This window comes from Protopterus annectens, chromosome 1.part1, assembly GCF_019279795.1.
Source record: "Protopterus annectens isolate FY-2018-M chromosome 1.part1, PAN1.0, whole genome shotgun sequence".
Taxonomy (NCBI): Eukaryota; Metazoa; Chordata; order Ceratodontiformes; family Protopteridae; genus Protopterus; species Protopterus annectens.
The window spans coordinates 541,739,246-541,756,105 of NC_056726.1; the positions used below are offsets into that span (position 1 = coordinate 541,739,246).

The 16,860-nt window shown below is 43.3% G+C and overlaps 1 protein-coding gene across 1 annotated transcript in view; it reads right to left on the reverse strand.

Annotated features, from left to right (window-relative positions):
* Nucleotides 1–236: 236 nt before the first annotated feature.
* FTSJ3 (FtsJ RNA 2'-O-methyltransferase 3) overlaps nucleotides 237–16,860 on the reverse strand; it is a 1,310,428-nt gene continuing 1,293,804 nt past the window's right edge. Inside the window, exon 21 of the mRNA XM_044076638.1 lies at nucleotides 237–1,485. Coding sequence (XP_043932573.1) covers nucleotides 1,290–1,485 — 196 coding nt within the window. The 3' untranslated portion in view covers nucleotides 237–1,289. The remainder of the gene's footprint in view (nucleotides 1,486–16,860) is intronic.

Below are 16,860 nucleotides of genomic sequence, written 5' to 3' on the forward strand. Positions count from 1 at the left end.
TGACACACACAAAACACAAATATATACAAACACAAAAGTACGCATATATACATACCTTTATACTTTCAATCTGTATCTTACTTTCCTGAGGACTCCATCAGCCATCATTGGTACATTAGTCTAATTTTAATGCTGTCCCAGCCAATGAGAACAATATACTACTTATCAGTTTGTGAAAAGAAATTTTAGGCTATACATTGTAGTTGTTTTTAAATAGTTAAAACTCAAAGAAAGCATCCAAGTACAGGTTTATTGCTCGTCTAACATTATCATAGTTTTGGCAAATTATTTTTGTCACCAGGTATCAGATGTGTTTAAGTCAGATTAAGAAGCACTGGTCTGTCTTGGTCTGGTTCTAATTTCTGAATTTGTGGGACATGCTCGAATTACCAAAAATCAAAGCAGAATAATTTCAAACAAACTCATTCTAGGTTGCTTCACCAAAGACATAAGCAATCCCATCGTGTTTAAGGTGCACTGAAAAATTAAAACTGCTTCCACCTGCCAATTAAACACTCTTGGCAACAAATCAAGAGCTTCAGTACATATCAGAAATTGAAAATATGAATATTCTAGTAACAGTTAATGTGAGCAAGACTGTTTAAGTAAACTGAGCAGTAAATTACACAATGGTTTTCTTCCTGATAAAAAATATTAGGGCTGCTTTACCTTTATTGTTTCAGTAAAACAACAGCCATATTACAATGGTAGTAATGTATCATGGAACTACATAACAGCACCAGACACAAAGTCACAGTTCAATCTACATTTCATTTATAGGTGAATAAATGGAAAAAGTAAAAACAAGTGCTAACAGCACCTGGTGTGTAGAATCACATGCACAAACTGTTTATTCTGGAATTAACTGAATAATCTAAACTTCAATTTTTAAAGTGAAGATCACAATTAACAATGCAGCTACTGATAAAGCATAAAAGGACATGGATAACACTTTATGAAAATACCAACAATAAGTTAAGAAAAAGCAGCAGCCTGTAATTAGTTCAGGCTTAACCAATCTATGGCCAGTGTAGAGGAAGTGAAGCTGAGAATCCCCCCATAAAACTAAAAGCCTTCATACTGCATTGCAGTAATGCAAGACTTTACTGCATAATGTTTTACAAAAAACACTCCAACTTGAAGCTTTTTGCCGAAGCCAAAGGTGTACTGGTTGTGGTATTGAACATCCATCCATAAAATAAGGGAAGACAGATGTATCAACATTCTTGCACTTTACACCTCTGTAATGAAAAAGAACAGTTACGTCTTTCTTTCCAGCCTTTATTAATTTATTTTCTTTTTCTCTGCTTTCCTCTTTGGTCTTTACTTGTTTGGCTCCTACGATCCTTCTTCATTCTCTTATCTACCACCCTGAAATGACCTTTGACACCAGGTGGACGGCGTACCTTGGGACCCACTCCCTTTTTGGCCACCACATACGTCACTTCCCGCTTCTCTTTCCCAATACCAGCTTTCTTGTAGATGCTGTAAGAGAAAGATAATAAGAGTATAAAACCAAATTACTGATTGCAAAATAAATAAATAAAATGACAAAGCAGCATGGCCATGTGAGACGCCAATACGTTGGTGTGCTGCTGTAGTAATAAACAAGACTTGCTTGAGACAGAGGTTCCTAACTCAACATTTTCCTAGCCTAAGAATAAGCTATCACTGCAGGTCAAACAAAGTACTTTTCTGACTACCTTTAAAAGGCTTGTCTTGATGATTATGTGGTAAGCAAAAATTTACCTCAGGATTGTCATGGAGGCTTTATTTGGGAGGTGAGCACTATTAAGTGATTGAAAATGGAGACACAAACATTTAAGTGTGTCTGCTTAAAGGTATATATGGCTATGCATCCTACAGTCCTGGTGACCATCTACCTAGTATTGTTCTGGTGTTCCTAGGGAATAGTAACAGAAATGGGAACAAGACATCCTCGCTAATAACACTACAGAGTATTTGGATCTCTCTGCCATACCATAAAAAACTGACACATTTATTAAAAATTACTTAACACCATCCCAACCAATGTGTACAACACTTTTTTTTTTCCTGATGTAACAGACATGTTCTTTCTGTGTCACTTAAATTATGACACTACTTGATGAAACGTAAGTTAGGTACTTACCATAAACAGGTCAGTGTTGTCTCATTTTTGCCTGGTTCAACATTTGGGCTATCTAATCGGATCAATTCCAACCTTGTCACTTTCATCTAGAGCTGTGGATCACAGGCTCCAACTCCTCCCCTAGCGATAATTCCTTCCTCTCCACTAAGTCACCTCAGATCAACTTTGCTGACTTTACCTAAATTATAGATTTGCTTTTTGTAACTGCAGAAACATGCAGATCTCCAAGTTGATATACATGTTAATACCACAGTAAGAATTAAGGGAACAATTTGAACAGACAAGGTCTTAGGTGAGGTCTGTCTGAACACCAGAAGCTGTCAGTGACAATACTGGAAAGGGGAAGGAGGGAAGATGTTGAACTGGATAAATTGAGACAACACAATTCTATTGCTATGGCGAGTACAAAACTTTCATATCAGATGTCGTCTATTTTTGCCTGATTCTACATTTGGAACGGATTCCCAAGTTGTCAAAAGACACCTGGTGGTATCAAGGAAGGACATTCCTGAGAACAGTGGCACCAAAGAATGAACATGTACTGGATTGTATATTCAGTTTATAATAAGATACAAAGGTGTGAACTATGGATCATGTTGCTGCTGCACAAGTGTCATCAATGGGAACTCTCTTCATGAACGCCGCAGAAGCAGCTATTGCTCTTATGGAATGAGCTTTTGGTTTCATAGGTAGGAATACATCCTGGTCAAATGTAGTCTAACATTTAGAAATTGTGGTTTTTGATACATTTCTTCCTAGTTTTGCTTTAGAAAAGGATACAAACACTTGATCTAAATTTCTTATACCTTTGCTACAATGTAAGTAGAATTTGGGCTGTCTGTGAACATCTAGTGTGAGGAAGAGATATCCCCTTTTGTTTGAGAACTTAGTTTAAAAAAATAGACTGGCAAATCAAAAGATGGATTCAAATCTACTTCAGATGTCACCTTTGGAAGAAAAGCAGAATTTGCTCTCAACATTACTCTGTCTTTATGGAAAATGAGATATGGTGGTTTGCATGACAGTGCTTGTAATGCAGAAATCTGTCTAGCAGATATTACTGCAACCAGGAAAAGGGTCTTCCAAGAGAGAGATAGAGAGATATTTGTGAACAACTCAGGCTGCTGGTTCAAAGGATTGGGCTTGAAGCATGACAGTGACATCCCATAGGGGATCTGGATCCCTAATGGGAGAGGCATTTGTAGAAAAACTCCCCTGAGAAAAGATTTTGAGATTTTAAGAGAGGCAATGGGGGCATCATTATACGAAAATCTGAAAAGGCAGCTATTTGAACTTTCATAGTAGAAAAACTAGACCCTTGCTGAAAAAGCTCTGAAAGAAATTCCAAGATTAATGAGAGAGGAGCATAGAACAAATCTAATCTTCTTGAAGATGCCCAAATTAAAAATGTTTTCCACAATTCCACTTCCTTTGACAAATCTTTTTTGCGGACTGTTTTTGTCAGGAAGAAATAATGTGAACCATTGATGAGGAGAGAGCCTGGCATTTCTGGCTAATCAAAACTGGAGTAACCATACAGTCAACTTTAATGCTTGTAGACCCTACAGAAGGAACTTGGATGCATGATTCAGAGGATCTGGTTTGGGATCCAACACCCAAGGCAGGTGCATTAAATGAAGCCAAAAGGAAAGGGAACCAAACCTGCCAGGGCCAGAAAGGAGCAAAAAGGGTTATTCTGGTCTTGCACCTTGTAGCTTTCTGAGTAAATTTGATAAAGAGTGGTATCAGGGGAAAGGCAAAGAGGAGATCCAAGGGTCAACTGTGGACTAAAGCATCCCTCACGGACTATCAGTGTGGAGGAATTTAGGCAAAGTAATTGTTGCACTTGCTGTATAGGTATGAGGTAGAGAGGTTGCAGCAAGGTTGGCCCAGCAGTTGAAAATTTCTGTTGCCACTGTCTGGCTGAGAGACCATTCGTGAAGCAACAGGACTAACCTGCTCAACTTGCCCGCTAGTACAATTTGTCCCAGGTATGCGTGTTTCTCTCAGAAAACTATAGGAAGATACCGCCCACTGCCATATTCTCATGGCCCCCCCAGCAAAGTGTGCACGGCCATGTTCCTCCTTGTTGTTGATGTAACAGGCCACTAACATATTACTCGTATGTATGGACATCACACCCTTGGGCAGGTAGTCCTGAAAAGCCTACGATGCTAGGAGAACCGTTTTCATCTCTAAGATACTGATGAGAAGGTTGGCCTCTAAAGGTAGCTAAATACCTTAAACCATCTTCCCCTCGAAATGCACCCCTACCACCCTAGAAGGGAAGCATCTGTGGTCACTGTGGCCTTTATAATCAGTCAGCAAAAAGGTTTCCATTACTTTACTGACTGGGAGGTTGTTAACCATTTGATACGATCTCTGCAAATTTGTGTAAGGTGAATTTTGGCATGGAGAGGGTGTAGACTTTGACAACTGGAGAGTGCACCAACATTTTCACGTGTTATCTCACAAGTGTAACTACCTTAGAGGCTAATATTTATAAGGACAATACTCTGGTATCTGGAAGCTTTCAATTTAAAGGAGTGTGCTGATGTGGCATCCTACAAACTATCTACTGCATGGGAAACAGTTGGCTTTTTGACCAATTTACTGTGATCCCCAGTAGATCTGTAAGAAGCAGTAGTAGTGCCTACTGTTGTACCAGGAGATCCATGAAAGTAGCAATTAGGAGACAATCCTCAAGATATGGGAAGACCTGGATCCCTTACAGTCAGAAATGAGCTGCTACCACTGCCAAACTCTTGCTGAACACCAGGGGACTGTGATGAGACCAAATGGCAGTGCTCTGAAATGAAAACGACTTGTTTCCCAGCCAAAAGCAGACAAATCTCCAGGACTGCCTCTGTATCTGTATATCATAGTAGGCATCCTGGAGCCCTACAGAGCACAGCCAGTCATCCTACCTAAAAAGAGGTAATACACATTTGCACTGTGACTCTGGAACTTTGTCTCACAAATCCTTAAAATGGAGAACATCGACATCTGTGCAGTGACAGAGACCTGGTTCAAGGCTCCAGAGAGCACCCCTGCATTACCAGGCTATAATTCATACCACACCTTTCGGCCACCTAACCTGGACCAAAACACTAAAGGCGGAAGCGTGTCCATATTCATTAAGGATATCCACACTTCCAGGCCAGCTGTTCAGCATAATGCATCCGAGATTATCCAAGTGCAACTAACTCTGGGCAAGACCGCAATCCAAATTGTAGCTTGTTACAGATCCCCCACCATGCCTCAGGATTCCTACTCCACATTTCTTGATACACTGGAAAATATTAGGGTACAACCTAACACCGGGCGATTTCAACTACCCCACCATTAACTGGGAAAACTACTCGCATACCAACTCTTGTGCTCAACGTTTTCTGGAATTCATAAATATCAACGCCTTGGATCAACTTATCCACACCCCCACCAGGGGCAGCAATATCCTAGAACTGGTCATTACCAACATGGGCAACCAGTGTTCCACACCAGAGGTCAATTCCTCGTTGGTCAGATCCGACCACAAGCTAATAACCTTAGAAATCCACATCCCACCTCCACCCCCATTAGGGAAACCACCATAAAAGTTTCTCCAAAGCCAACTTCACACTTCTTAAAACAGAAGTGGCAAACTTCACGACACCCATGCTGACAGACAATAGAGGTACGACTGCTGAATCCTATACAAATGCACTTTATAAGCACTTACACAAGTGCATGCATCATGCAATCCCTAACAGAACCAAGGTACTATCCTCCAGGAAAAAGGAAGCCAATCTGGTGGTCCCCTGCCATAAACAAACTCTATAACAGAAGAAAGAAACTGTTGCAAAAAAAGAGTAAAATCCCATGATTGGAGGAAGAGGTCAGCCTCAGTAAGAAGCTGAGATCCCTCATAAAATCCTCCAAAGCCAGTTACGAAAACAAAATCACTGATTCTAAAGTCAACCACAAAGCATTCTATAGCTATGTCAAGAATCTGCTCTGAGTTACAGCACAATGGCACTAAATATAAAGAACCAACTGATACTGCCAACATCCTGGCAGATAGGTTCAGTGCTAACTTTACCCCCCTCTCATCCCTTAAAGGGCCCATCTCTACACCAGAAGAATGCAAAGTTCCTGTAATCATGGCTGCACAGGTAAAAAATACACACTCTCCAAAGCCAAGAACACAGCATCCATGGGACCTGACAACATCCCAGGCTGCGTTCTACACGAACTACAGAACGAACTGGCACCCCACCCAAGTACCATGTTCAATCATAGTCTCACCTCAGGCTTTGTGCCAACTGAATGCGCACTGCAACAGTTATCCCACTGCACAAAGGGGGAGCCACTACGGACCCCGGGAAAGTACAGATGTGTACACTTACCATAAATGTAGATGTTCAAGTGTATTCACTGTTGCAGTCATTACATTTGGGTTATCTGCTTGCAAGTAGCCCTCAGTCGGCCTGATTATAAAAGTCTTGGGTCCTGCATCGGTTGCTGTCTCATCTTCCATGATGTCAGGTAGTCAGGTTTATAAAGCTTGCAGCCAACGCCATTACATCAGTTTTTCTTGCCCCAGATGTCAGGTGCCCCCATAATGGGAAGCAATTATATACAAGATTACACCTCCAACAAAAAAGCAAATACACCAGAAAGCTTTAAGCATAGCAAGCAAGAATAGAGGTATAGTCAATAGAAGTCAGGGGGCTGGAGGGAGGGTAACCAGGACTGCAACAGTGAATACACTCGAACATCTACATTTATGGTAAGTGTACACAACTGTACTATGTTCTTCGTGATTCACTGTTGCAGTCATTACATTTGGGTAGATTCCCAAAGCTAAGGAAGGGAGGAGGCAGTTAGATAGCATTAGGACCAGCTATAAAGCCCTGCAAGACTGCAGTGGCAAAACCAGCTCTGGATTTAGAAAAAAATTGGCAAGTGGTAATGCTTGATGAAGGTATGTACAGAACTCCAGGTAGCAGCTTCTAGGATGTCCCTGGTAAGGACACCTCTGAGAAAGGCTGTAGAGGTAGATGCATCCCTGGTTGAATGTGGCCTTATCTCCTGTGGGGTAGGTTTTCCATGGTGCTTATAGCAGAAATTAATGCAATGGCCTATCCACTTTGAAATGGTTTGCTTTGAAATGGCCTTCCCCTCTGCCCCCGCAGCAAATGCAACAAGCAGCTGTTTAGATTTCCTGAGAGGCTTAGTCCTATCCAAGTAAAATCTAAGTTGTCTGTGCATGTCCAAGGAGTGCAGTATTCGTTCCCCTTTGTTCTGTGGATTAGAAAAGAAGGTTGGCAAATGAATGCATGGACTGATTAAGGGCCACACTAGATACCACCTTGGGCATAAAGAAGGGATTGGTCCTGTGGGACACCCTGTCCGCATGAAGGATGATGAAAGGCTCCAGTGCCATGAGGACCTGTAATTCAGACACCTTTCTTGCTGAAGTGATGGCTAGGAGGAAGGCTGTTTTCCAAGAAAGGAATTTCAACTCTGCATTTGCAGCTGGCTCAAAGGGAGGTAGAGTGAGCTTTTCCAATACAAAGTTAAGGTCCCAGGCTGGAGTAAAGGCTCTCCTGGGTGGTCTTAAGTTTTTGGCCCCTCTGAGGAATTGCTTCAGCAGTGGATGAGAGAAGGGGGTAGCTCTGTATTATAATAAGCTGAAATTGCAGAGGCAAGAATTTTGATGGAAGAAAAGGAAAGGCCCTTGTGAAGCATCTCAGTTAAGTATTGAATAATGTGTGGTAAATTGGGCACAGTTGTGTCCATCCCCTGTGTTTGGCTCCAGGAACAGAATCTTTTTCATTTTTCAGCATAGGATTTTCTAGTACTAGACCTCCTTGCTTCTAGAATGACATCTATCACTTGCTTACTGAGGGATGGTAACAGAAAGATCATGTAATTAGCCATTACCAGATTCAGGGTTAGAAGCTGTGGGCGCAGAATCTGTCCCTCCTGCTGGGACAGCAGGGCAGGGGTCTGGGGCAGGTGCCATGGTTCCAGAAGTGACACACTGCGCAAGAGGGGGTACGTACCAGTGTTGGCCTGGCCAGTCTGGTGCAATAAGTATTGTCCTTGGTTTGTCCTGTTTGATCTTTAGTTGCATTTTGGAGATGAGAGGCAGAGGGGGAAAGGCATAAACTGATAGGTTTTCCAGCTGAAGGACAGGGCATCCACTTTCCAAGCTTGTCTGTGGGGAGTCCTTGTGCAGAATTTGTCCAATTGGTAGTTCTGAGGGGAGGCAAACAGGTCTATCTCTGGGTTCCCCATTTGAATGTCAAAATGTTGAATATCTTTGGTTCCAGTTTCCACTCTTGTGGGTCCATGAGATTTCTGCTTAGGTCGTCTGCCAGTGTATTTAGCTTGCCTGGCAGGAATTGAGCTTGTAGGTGCACTTGGTAGCTCAAAGCTGTTCCACAGAGCCATGGCTAGTCTGCAGAGGGGGTGAGAATGGGTTTCGTTTGTTATGTACCACATAACAGTGGTGTTGTCCGTCTTTACCAATAATGTCCTGGAAGAATGTGGTCCTTGAAGGCTGTCAGAGCATTCTGTACAGCTAACATTTCTTTTTGATTGATATGCAAGTGCATTTGACACTGGTTCCATTTGCCCTGAATGCACCGCCCTGTCAAGTGATCCCCCCATGCATAGTCTGATGCGTCTGTTGTTAGGGTTTGGGTGGCAGGGGGTAGAGTGAATGGCAGTCCCTTGTTTTGGTGGCAGGCCTCTGCCCACCAAAGGAACTCTGTCTTTAGGCAAAGTATGATAGGAATCATTGATTCTAGGTCCTAAGAATGTTGACACCATAGGCTTTTTAGATACCATTGTAGTTTCCTCAAATGCAGTCTTGCATATGGAATTAGTAGAATGCAAGAGACCATGAACCCCAGGACTTGCAGTATTTTCCTTGCAGATAGCTGGGTCTTTGTGGCCAGTAGTTTGAAATAGGCTGTCAAATGAACTTGTTTCTCTGGCGTGAGGTATGCCATCTTGGAAGTTGTATTCAAGCCTGCTCCCAGGAATACAATTTGTTGGCAGGGTACTAGATGTGATTTCTTTTTGTTTATGGTGTACCCCAGAGAAGTTAGAAATTTCTTTACAAATGCCAGATGATTTAATAGTATGTCCTGGCTTTCTGCCTGAATTAGACAATCGTCCAAATATGGGTATATATGAATATTTCTTTGCCTGCAAAATGCAATGACTGGAGCTAGGAACTTTGTGAATACCCTGGGCACAGTAGATAAGCCAAAGGGCAGTGCAGAGAACTGATAGTGCATGATCTGAAGCGAAGGTATCTTCTGCAAGATTTCCTTATTGGGATGTGCAGGTAGGCTTCCTTTAAATCCAGTGTTGCCAACCAGGCATTTTTACCTAGCATGGGAAGCGGCTGATGAAGAGTTAGCATTCTGAATTTTGGGATTACCAAAAAAGTGTTTAGGATAGACAGGTCCAGGATAGGGCGCCAGGAATATTCTTTTCTGGGTACCAGGAAAAGTCTTGAGTAGAAACCTTGCTCCCATTCTTCTTCTTCTGGGACAGGTTGAATAGCCCTCATGCTTAGAAGTGAAAGAACTTCCTTTTGAGCTTCTGCCCACTGATTTGGGAGTAGGTCTGGCCAACCGTTTGAGGTTGGTAAGGAGTGGAAGTGGAATCTGTATCCTTGGGAAACTATATTTAAAACCCATTTGTCTTGGGTAATGAGTTCCCAGTTTTTTGCATGCAGGGCGATCTTTCTCCCTAAAGGAACAGTCAGTTGAGCAGGGCTTGGAAGGTTTAAAGTTAAATCATTGTGACAGTTTACCATAGGGGGGTGTCTTACTACTCCCAGCTTTGGAAGTGGAAGCCCCCTCTGCTTAGGCCTTTGAGTAGCTTGGGACTGAAGCCTAGGTGTTCTGCTGGTTCTGGGTTTGGACTGAGAAGGCCTGGAAGAGGCAGGAAAGGACCAATTCTTAGAAGGCCAGTGTCTACAGAATCTGGGAGGTTGTACTTGCAGGAAATCTTTAACAGTCTGCATAGATTTAGCTTCTTCCTCCATCTTTTTAAGGATGACCTCTGCTTTGTTGCCAAACAGGCGGTCTTGGTTTAAGGGAGCATCCAGTAATTTAGCTTTAAAATGATCTGGCAAAGACTGCTCCTTAAGCCAAGCATACCTTCTAAGTACAGACCCAGTGACAGCAGCCCCGCAAGATGCCTCTAAAGAATCAAAGCCACATTGCAAAGTATGTTTTTCAACTTGTTCAGCAGAATGCATTAAATCCTGTAATTCTTTATTTTCAGCACAGTCAGGAATCAACAACATTTTCTGTTTAAGCAATCCAATAATATGCTACTGATACTTTAACATATGAAACTGGCAGTTTAAGGCCCTAATGGCCAAAGTTGCAGAAGTATATACTTTCTTACCCCCATCTGTCCAGGGCCCTGGAATCTCTATCAGAGGGGATAGGGTTTTTGGCAGTAGTAGCCTTAATGCCTTTGGGTCCCTGTGAAATGGTCTCTGGGTCCGCAGTAGGATTCTTAGAGAGGAACCTGTGAGAGTCAGGTACTCTGTAATACCTGTCAGGTTTCCTGGGAGCCGGAGGTAAAGTGTCTGGGGCCAGGCTAGATTCCAAGAAGGATCATCTACAATGTCCAGTACAGGAGTGATAGCTAAAGGCCTATGTTGAGGTAGGAGTAAGAATTCCCTACGTCTCTTTTTGGAGTCAGAGTAATCCTGGCTTTCCCAGTGGAAATGCTCCCTAAGAGTCTGCAAAGTTTCACCAAAAGAGAAATTTTCTGGAGGGGAAGCAGAGGGAATGGAGTCCTCTGCATCAGAATCCTCATAGGTAGATAAGGGCAAATCCTGGTCATCAGAAGAAACAGAAATTTCAGAATCCTGATCAGAAGGAAAATCAGTTCTAGGTCTCTTAGAGGGAGAAGGGTGGCTTCCCCTGATTAGAGTAATAAGGTCTTCAGCCATTTGTTTTTTAGGCATAGGGGCCTGACCATGCGGTCTAGGCATGGATCGCGTTTTTGGCCTTGAAGGAGAAAATGGCGTTCGTTTAATATGCAACCCGGACCCATCCAAGGTAGAGACATCTGCAGGTTCCACAGTCGAAGAAGCATCTCGCGGCTTACCGGACTCCGAATGGGTCTCAGTAGAGGCCTGCAAATCTGAAGTACTGGGTATCAGGGGCTGCGAAAGTGCCTCACTGAGTACCGGCGAACTGGCAACTAGCTTAGGAGAAGAGTCGTCGGCAGTTTTGGACCTATGCGGTCTGTCTCTGTCCTTATCTTTGCATTTTTTCGGAATGTTGGTAGTCGGGTGGCTTACCAAAGCCATTTCTGGATAATTGAACCGAGTACCAAAATATTTAGATGCGAAAATGAACCAACGACGAATAGTTCGAGGTTTGAATAAGGCACAAAACCAACAGCGAGGTATGTCGTGATCTGGGCATAAGCAAGGAATGCAGTACGAACAAAAATCTTTATGAGGTATTTGCTTTCCACAAGAAATACAATTGTTAACTTTTACTGACATCGGTTTACAGCAAGAAAAAGGTTCCCAAACGGGGTACTTAGCTTAGTTGAAGACTTCGGATCTGAAACTCGAAAATGTAAATTTCAGGAGTCAGCTGACCAGCACTTGCGAACTGCTTCTGCTTCGGGTACCGCACGGCAAGAAAGACTGATGTAATGGCGTCGCCTACATACTTTATAACTCTGACTACCTGACATCATGGAAGATGAGAGACAGCATCCGATGCAGGATCCAAGACTCTGATAATCAGGCCGACTGAGGGCTACCTGCAAGCAGATAACCCAAATGCAATAACTGCAACAGTGAAACATGAAGAACATCTACCACCCTATTAGCCTGACAAGCCTGGTCTGCAAGGCTATGGAACTTATAAACAATGACACTGGTAATCTCCAAACTCTGGAACCTACCCAGTTCGGGTTTGTAAAAGGCAGATCATGTCTCCTAAACCTAAAAGACTTCTATGAAGCGGTCACCAAAGCCGTAGATGAGGGTAAGGTGGTTCACACGGCCTATCTACATCTCGCCAAGGCTTTTGACACCATCCCCCACTCTGGAATTATAGATAAACTCACTAAACTAGGTATAAATCCCTGTGTCACAAGATGGGTTGCCAACTGCCTCACTGACAGAACCCACACTGTGAAAGTAGCAGACTCCAAATCCAACTTCAGACCAGTGACAAGTGGAGTACCACAGGGTTCAGTCCTGGGTCCTCTCCTGTTTGGTATCTACTTCTCTGAAGTACAGGCTAACACAGAAGGTCTTTGGCTAAGTTCGCAGATGACTGCAAACTAGGAGCCATAATCAAAACTCCTAACGATGTGGACATCCTACATAAGGGCCTCACTGAGACAGATGCCTGGTGTCAAAGCCATGGCCTCAAGCTTAATGCCAAAAAGTGCATTGTCATCTCTTTTGGTAAAAACTCTGTACCCATGAACTACTACATAGGCGGTAGTGTACTTAACACCAAAAGTGTGATAAGAGACCTTGGGACACAGGTGGACGGTAGTCTCTCCTTTGACAATCACATCGCCACAGTAGTCAGGAAATCCTTCTACGTGGCACACCTCATCACAAAAGGTTTCTCATCCAGGAAAAAAAGAGGTCATTGTTCCCCTCTACTCGTCACTCATTAGACCCATTAAAGTGTACAATGCCCCTTTTGGTATGTACCTCACAAGACATCTACAACAACTGGAAAGGCCTCAGAAATACCTCACAAAGAGGATTACCGGCCTCAAACATATGCCCTAAGCAGACCTCAAAATACTCCAGCTTTATTCTGTCGCATATCATCTACTCAGAAGCAATCTCTGCCTAACATACAAAGCTATGTCAAACCCAGAGCTGTTGGACATGCTCCACTTAAAGAAATCCCCAATCCCTCAGAGCTACACGCTCTAGGGACCTAAACCTTGTCACCACAATAAACAGAACATGCTGGAGGGATAGATTCCGTCCCAGAGGCTTCCCATACTCTGGAATAAACTACCTATCTATATCAAACAAAGCTTCTCATTAGCACTCTTCAAGAAAAATCTTGATGATTAGATGAGAGATGGGAAATTCACCCCGGGAATCACTTCTGTGGCTCTGCTCAACAGGGGCACAGTTAAATAATTTTCTTGGGTGGCAAAAGCCAGGGTACCGTTTGGCCAGGCTTACATAGGCCGAGGTTGAAAATTGGCCTGAGGTCCACTGTCTTCTTTGGAACTAAAAAGAAACTGTAATAGACTCCGGATCCTAACTGGTCTAGGGCCTGCTGAAAGACTTTTTCTAACAACTCTGAAACCTCTGTTGCTGCAGATTCTGACTGGTTAGAACAGTGGGAACCTTTAACTTCTTTTTTCGAGGGTACAAAAAAAAGAAGTTATGTACTCACCATAACATTCCATCTGTGTTGTCGATCTTCATTCATACTTGACAAATGGGACTCTGTTCCGATCCTCTGAACCAGCTCTGCTGTTACACAGCTTGCCCCAGCCAAAAAACTCTCGAGCTAAGACTCTACCCATAATGCCACTCTCTTCATCACCTCAGATCAAGTTTGCAGACCACATCAAGAGTGTACAAAGAAATTGTAGGCAGAAGCAATGTCCAATGTAAAATCCCTAAGAAATCCCAGGACAATGGTTTGATCCTCCAGGAAATCTACAGGAATGGGAAGGTGAGTGGGATGCCAAGAATGAATGCAGATCAACAACACAGATGGAACATTATGGTGAGTACATAACTTCTTTATCTGATGTTGTCAATCTTTGCTCATTCTTGATGAATGGGAGAGAGTCCCCAGCTACTTTATTTCCTGGGTGGCCTTATGAAAGGATATTGTTGAGAATCATAGAGCCAAAGGATGCTCTTCTCCTGGAGACCATATCCAATGTGTAATGAGTGATAAAGGTATGAGGTGTAGCCCAAGTTGCAGCTGCACATATTTCGTCCATGGAAGCTTTTGAATGAAAAGCAGCTGATGTGGCAACTGATCTGGTTGAATGTGCTCTTACAGGCACAGGTAACTTTTGGTTATGTTCATCTCTCAGCCATCTAGATAAAGACACCTTTGACACAGCTTTTCCACCTTTGGGCCAGAGAAGGAAATAAACAGTTGATCTGATTTCCTAGACCCTTGAGTCCTGTCAAGATAAAACCATAGTTGCTTATGAACGTCCAGTAAATGCAAGCAATATTCATCTTTGTTGAAAAACTTGGGGAAGAAAACTGGTAACTCAATAGTTTGATTAATATTAGATTCAGAGACCACCTTAGGAAGAAAAGAAGGGTTAGTTCTCAACAAGACCATGTCCTTATAAGACAATGATATACATGCCTAGATCTCAGAAACTCTTCTGGCGGAAGTGATGGCTACTAGAAAAAGGGTTTTCCAGGAAAGGAATTTGAGATGGCAAGTAGCTGCTGGTTCAAGGGAGGGGGGGGGGGGTAGTACTAAAGATTGCAAAAAACTAAGGTTAGATCCCAGGGGGCTAAGGAGTCTTTGAATGAAGGTTTTAGGCATAAGGCACCTTTTTTCAGAAAAATCCTGCACAGGAGATGAGAAATTATGGAATGGTCCTCGAAGCCATTGTAAAAATTAGAAATGGCTACTAACTGAACTCTAATGGCGGACGCAGATGCTCCTTGGTTAAAAACGGCAGCTAAAAATTCCAAAACTTTTTCAGCAGGTGCCAAGAAGGGGTCTAAATTGTTTTCAGAGGCTCAAAATTGAAAATCTCTTCCATTTACTAGAATATAGTCTTCTAGTGGAAGGTTTATGGGAAGCCAGAAGAATTTTTTGTACGGGAGAAGTAATACTATTCTGCCTGCCGACTACTGGAATTGGAGGAATCAAGCTGTGAGCTTGAGAGTGCATAGATCAGGATGCACCAATCCCTGTGGGTGAGACAGCAAGTGCAGAACTGGGTCCGGAATTTTTGATGGTGAATCAAGTGAAGCCACAGACAGGGGAACCAAACTTGCCTGGGCCAAAAAGAAGCAATGAGAATCACTTTACTTCACAACCTTTGGGCTTTCTTTAGGAAGAGGGGGTATGAGAGTAAAGGGGGGGGGGAAGCATAAAGAAGACATGAGGGCCAATCGAGAAGGAGCACATCTCTCAGGGGACTCCCAGAGGGGGAATTAAGGCAAAGTAGTAGCTGCTTGTTCATTGGTGAGGCAAAGAGGACGCAGCAAGGCTGGCCCCAGAGGCAAAAGATTTCCTTTGCCACGTTGGGATTGAGAGACCACTCATGAGGCAGTAGAATGTGTCTGCTCAGCTTGTGCACTATCACATTGGAGGTCCCCGTGATATGTGTTGCCAACAAGAAAGCAGATGGAAAATATCGCCCACTGACACACATGAGAGCTTCCCGGCAAAGGGGTAGGATTTGGTTCCACCCTGTTTGTTGATGTACCATACCACTGACATGTCTGATTCGATCACAACTGTTCCCAGAGGAAGAGCATACTGAAAGGCTTGCAATGCTAGGAGCACTGCTCTCATTTCCAGAATACTGATGTGCAAGTTGGCCTCTTGTGGGGACCAAGTGCTTTGGACTGTTCTTCCAAGAAAATGCCCCCCCACCCCCATCTAAGACATCTGTGGTCACTGCACCCTTGGGTTAGGGGGAACAAAGGGACGGCCCATTAGAATTTCTTCTGAATGCATCCACCAGGATAGATCCTTTTTGCAGCAGCCTGTTACTAAGACAGGGTGAGTCATCGGATGAGATAGAATCGACCATGGAGAAGCCAGAAGCCACTGAAATATCCTCATGTGAAATCTTGCCAAGGGAACCAGTGTGATGACCGCTGCCATAGATCCTAGGGCTTGAAGGACAAGTATAGTGGGCACTTTGTTCTTTACTAAAATGAGCTGAACTTGAGACCTTATCTTTTGGAGCCTGTGAAAGGGTAGAGAAGCTATACACGAAATTGTGTTGAGGCAGGCTCCTATGAATTCTAGATCCTAACTGGAAGACAGCTGTGACTTTTCTTTGACTGTTTTGCCCAGAGCATTGAAAAAATATATGATGAAGTCCGTGGCTTGAAGCAGTAGATGCCTGGTAGGGACGGTGAGAAGCCAGTCTTCTAGATAAGGAAACATCAGGAATCCATGTAGTCTCAAGTGAGCTGCGACTGCTGCCATGCATTTGGTGAACACTCAGGGGGCTGTGGTGAGGCCAAAGGACACTACTCTGAACTGATAATGACCGTCCCCTAGCCGAAAGCAGAGATACCTTCGTCAGCATTTGTCCATCTTTATGTGGTAATATGCATCTTGAAGGTCTATAGAGCACATCCAATCTTCTTCCCCTAGAAAAGGGAGAATAGACTGAATTTGACCATCCTGAATTTTGTCTGCTGAACAAACTTGTTCAGAAGGCTGAAGTCCAATATCAACCTCCAGTCCCCTATCTTCTTTGGCACTAAAAAGAACCTGGAGTAAAATCCGTATCCGATCTGGTCTAGTGGGACTTCATGGATGACTCTTTCTAGCAGCTTTTGAACCTCTATGGTTGCTTGATCCCTCTGATTGGGTGGAACATCGGGGATTTTTCTCAAAGGTCTCGGAAAAAGGGTGAAAGGGATGTGACAGCCTCTGGTAATGATTCTCTGCACCCAAGTATCTTAGGTTATTTGTCACCAGGCTGCCAAGTGCAGTGAGAGTCTTCCCCCGACTGCTTCC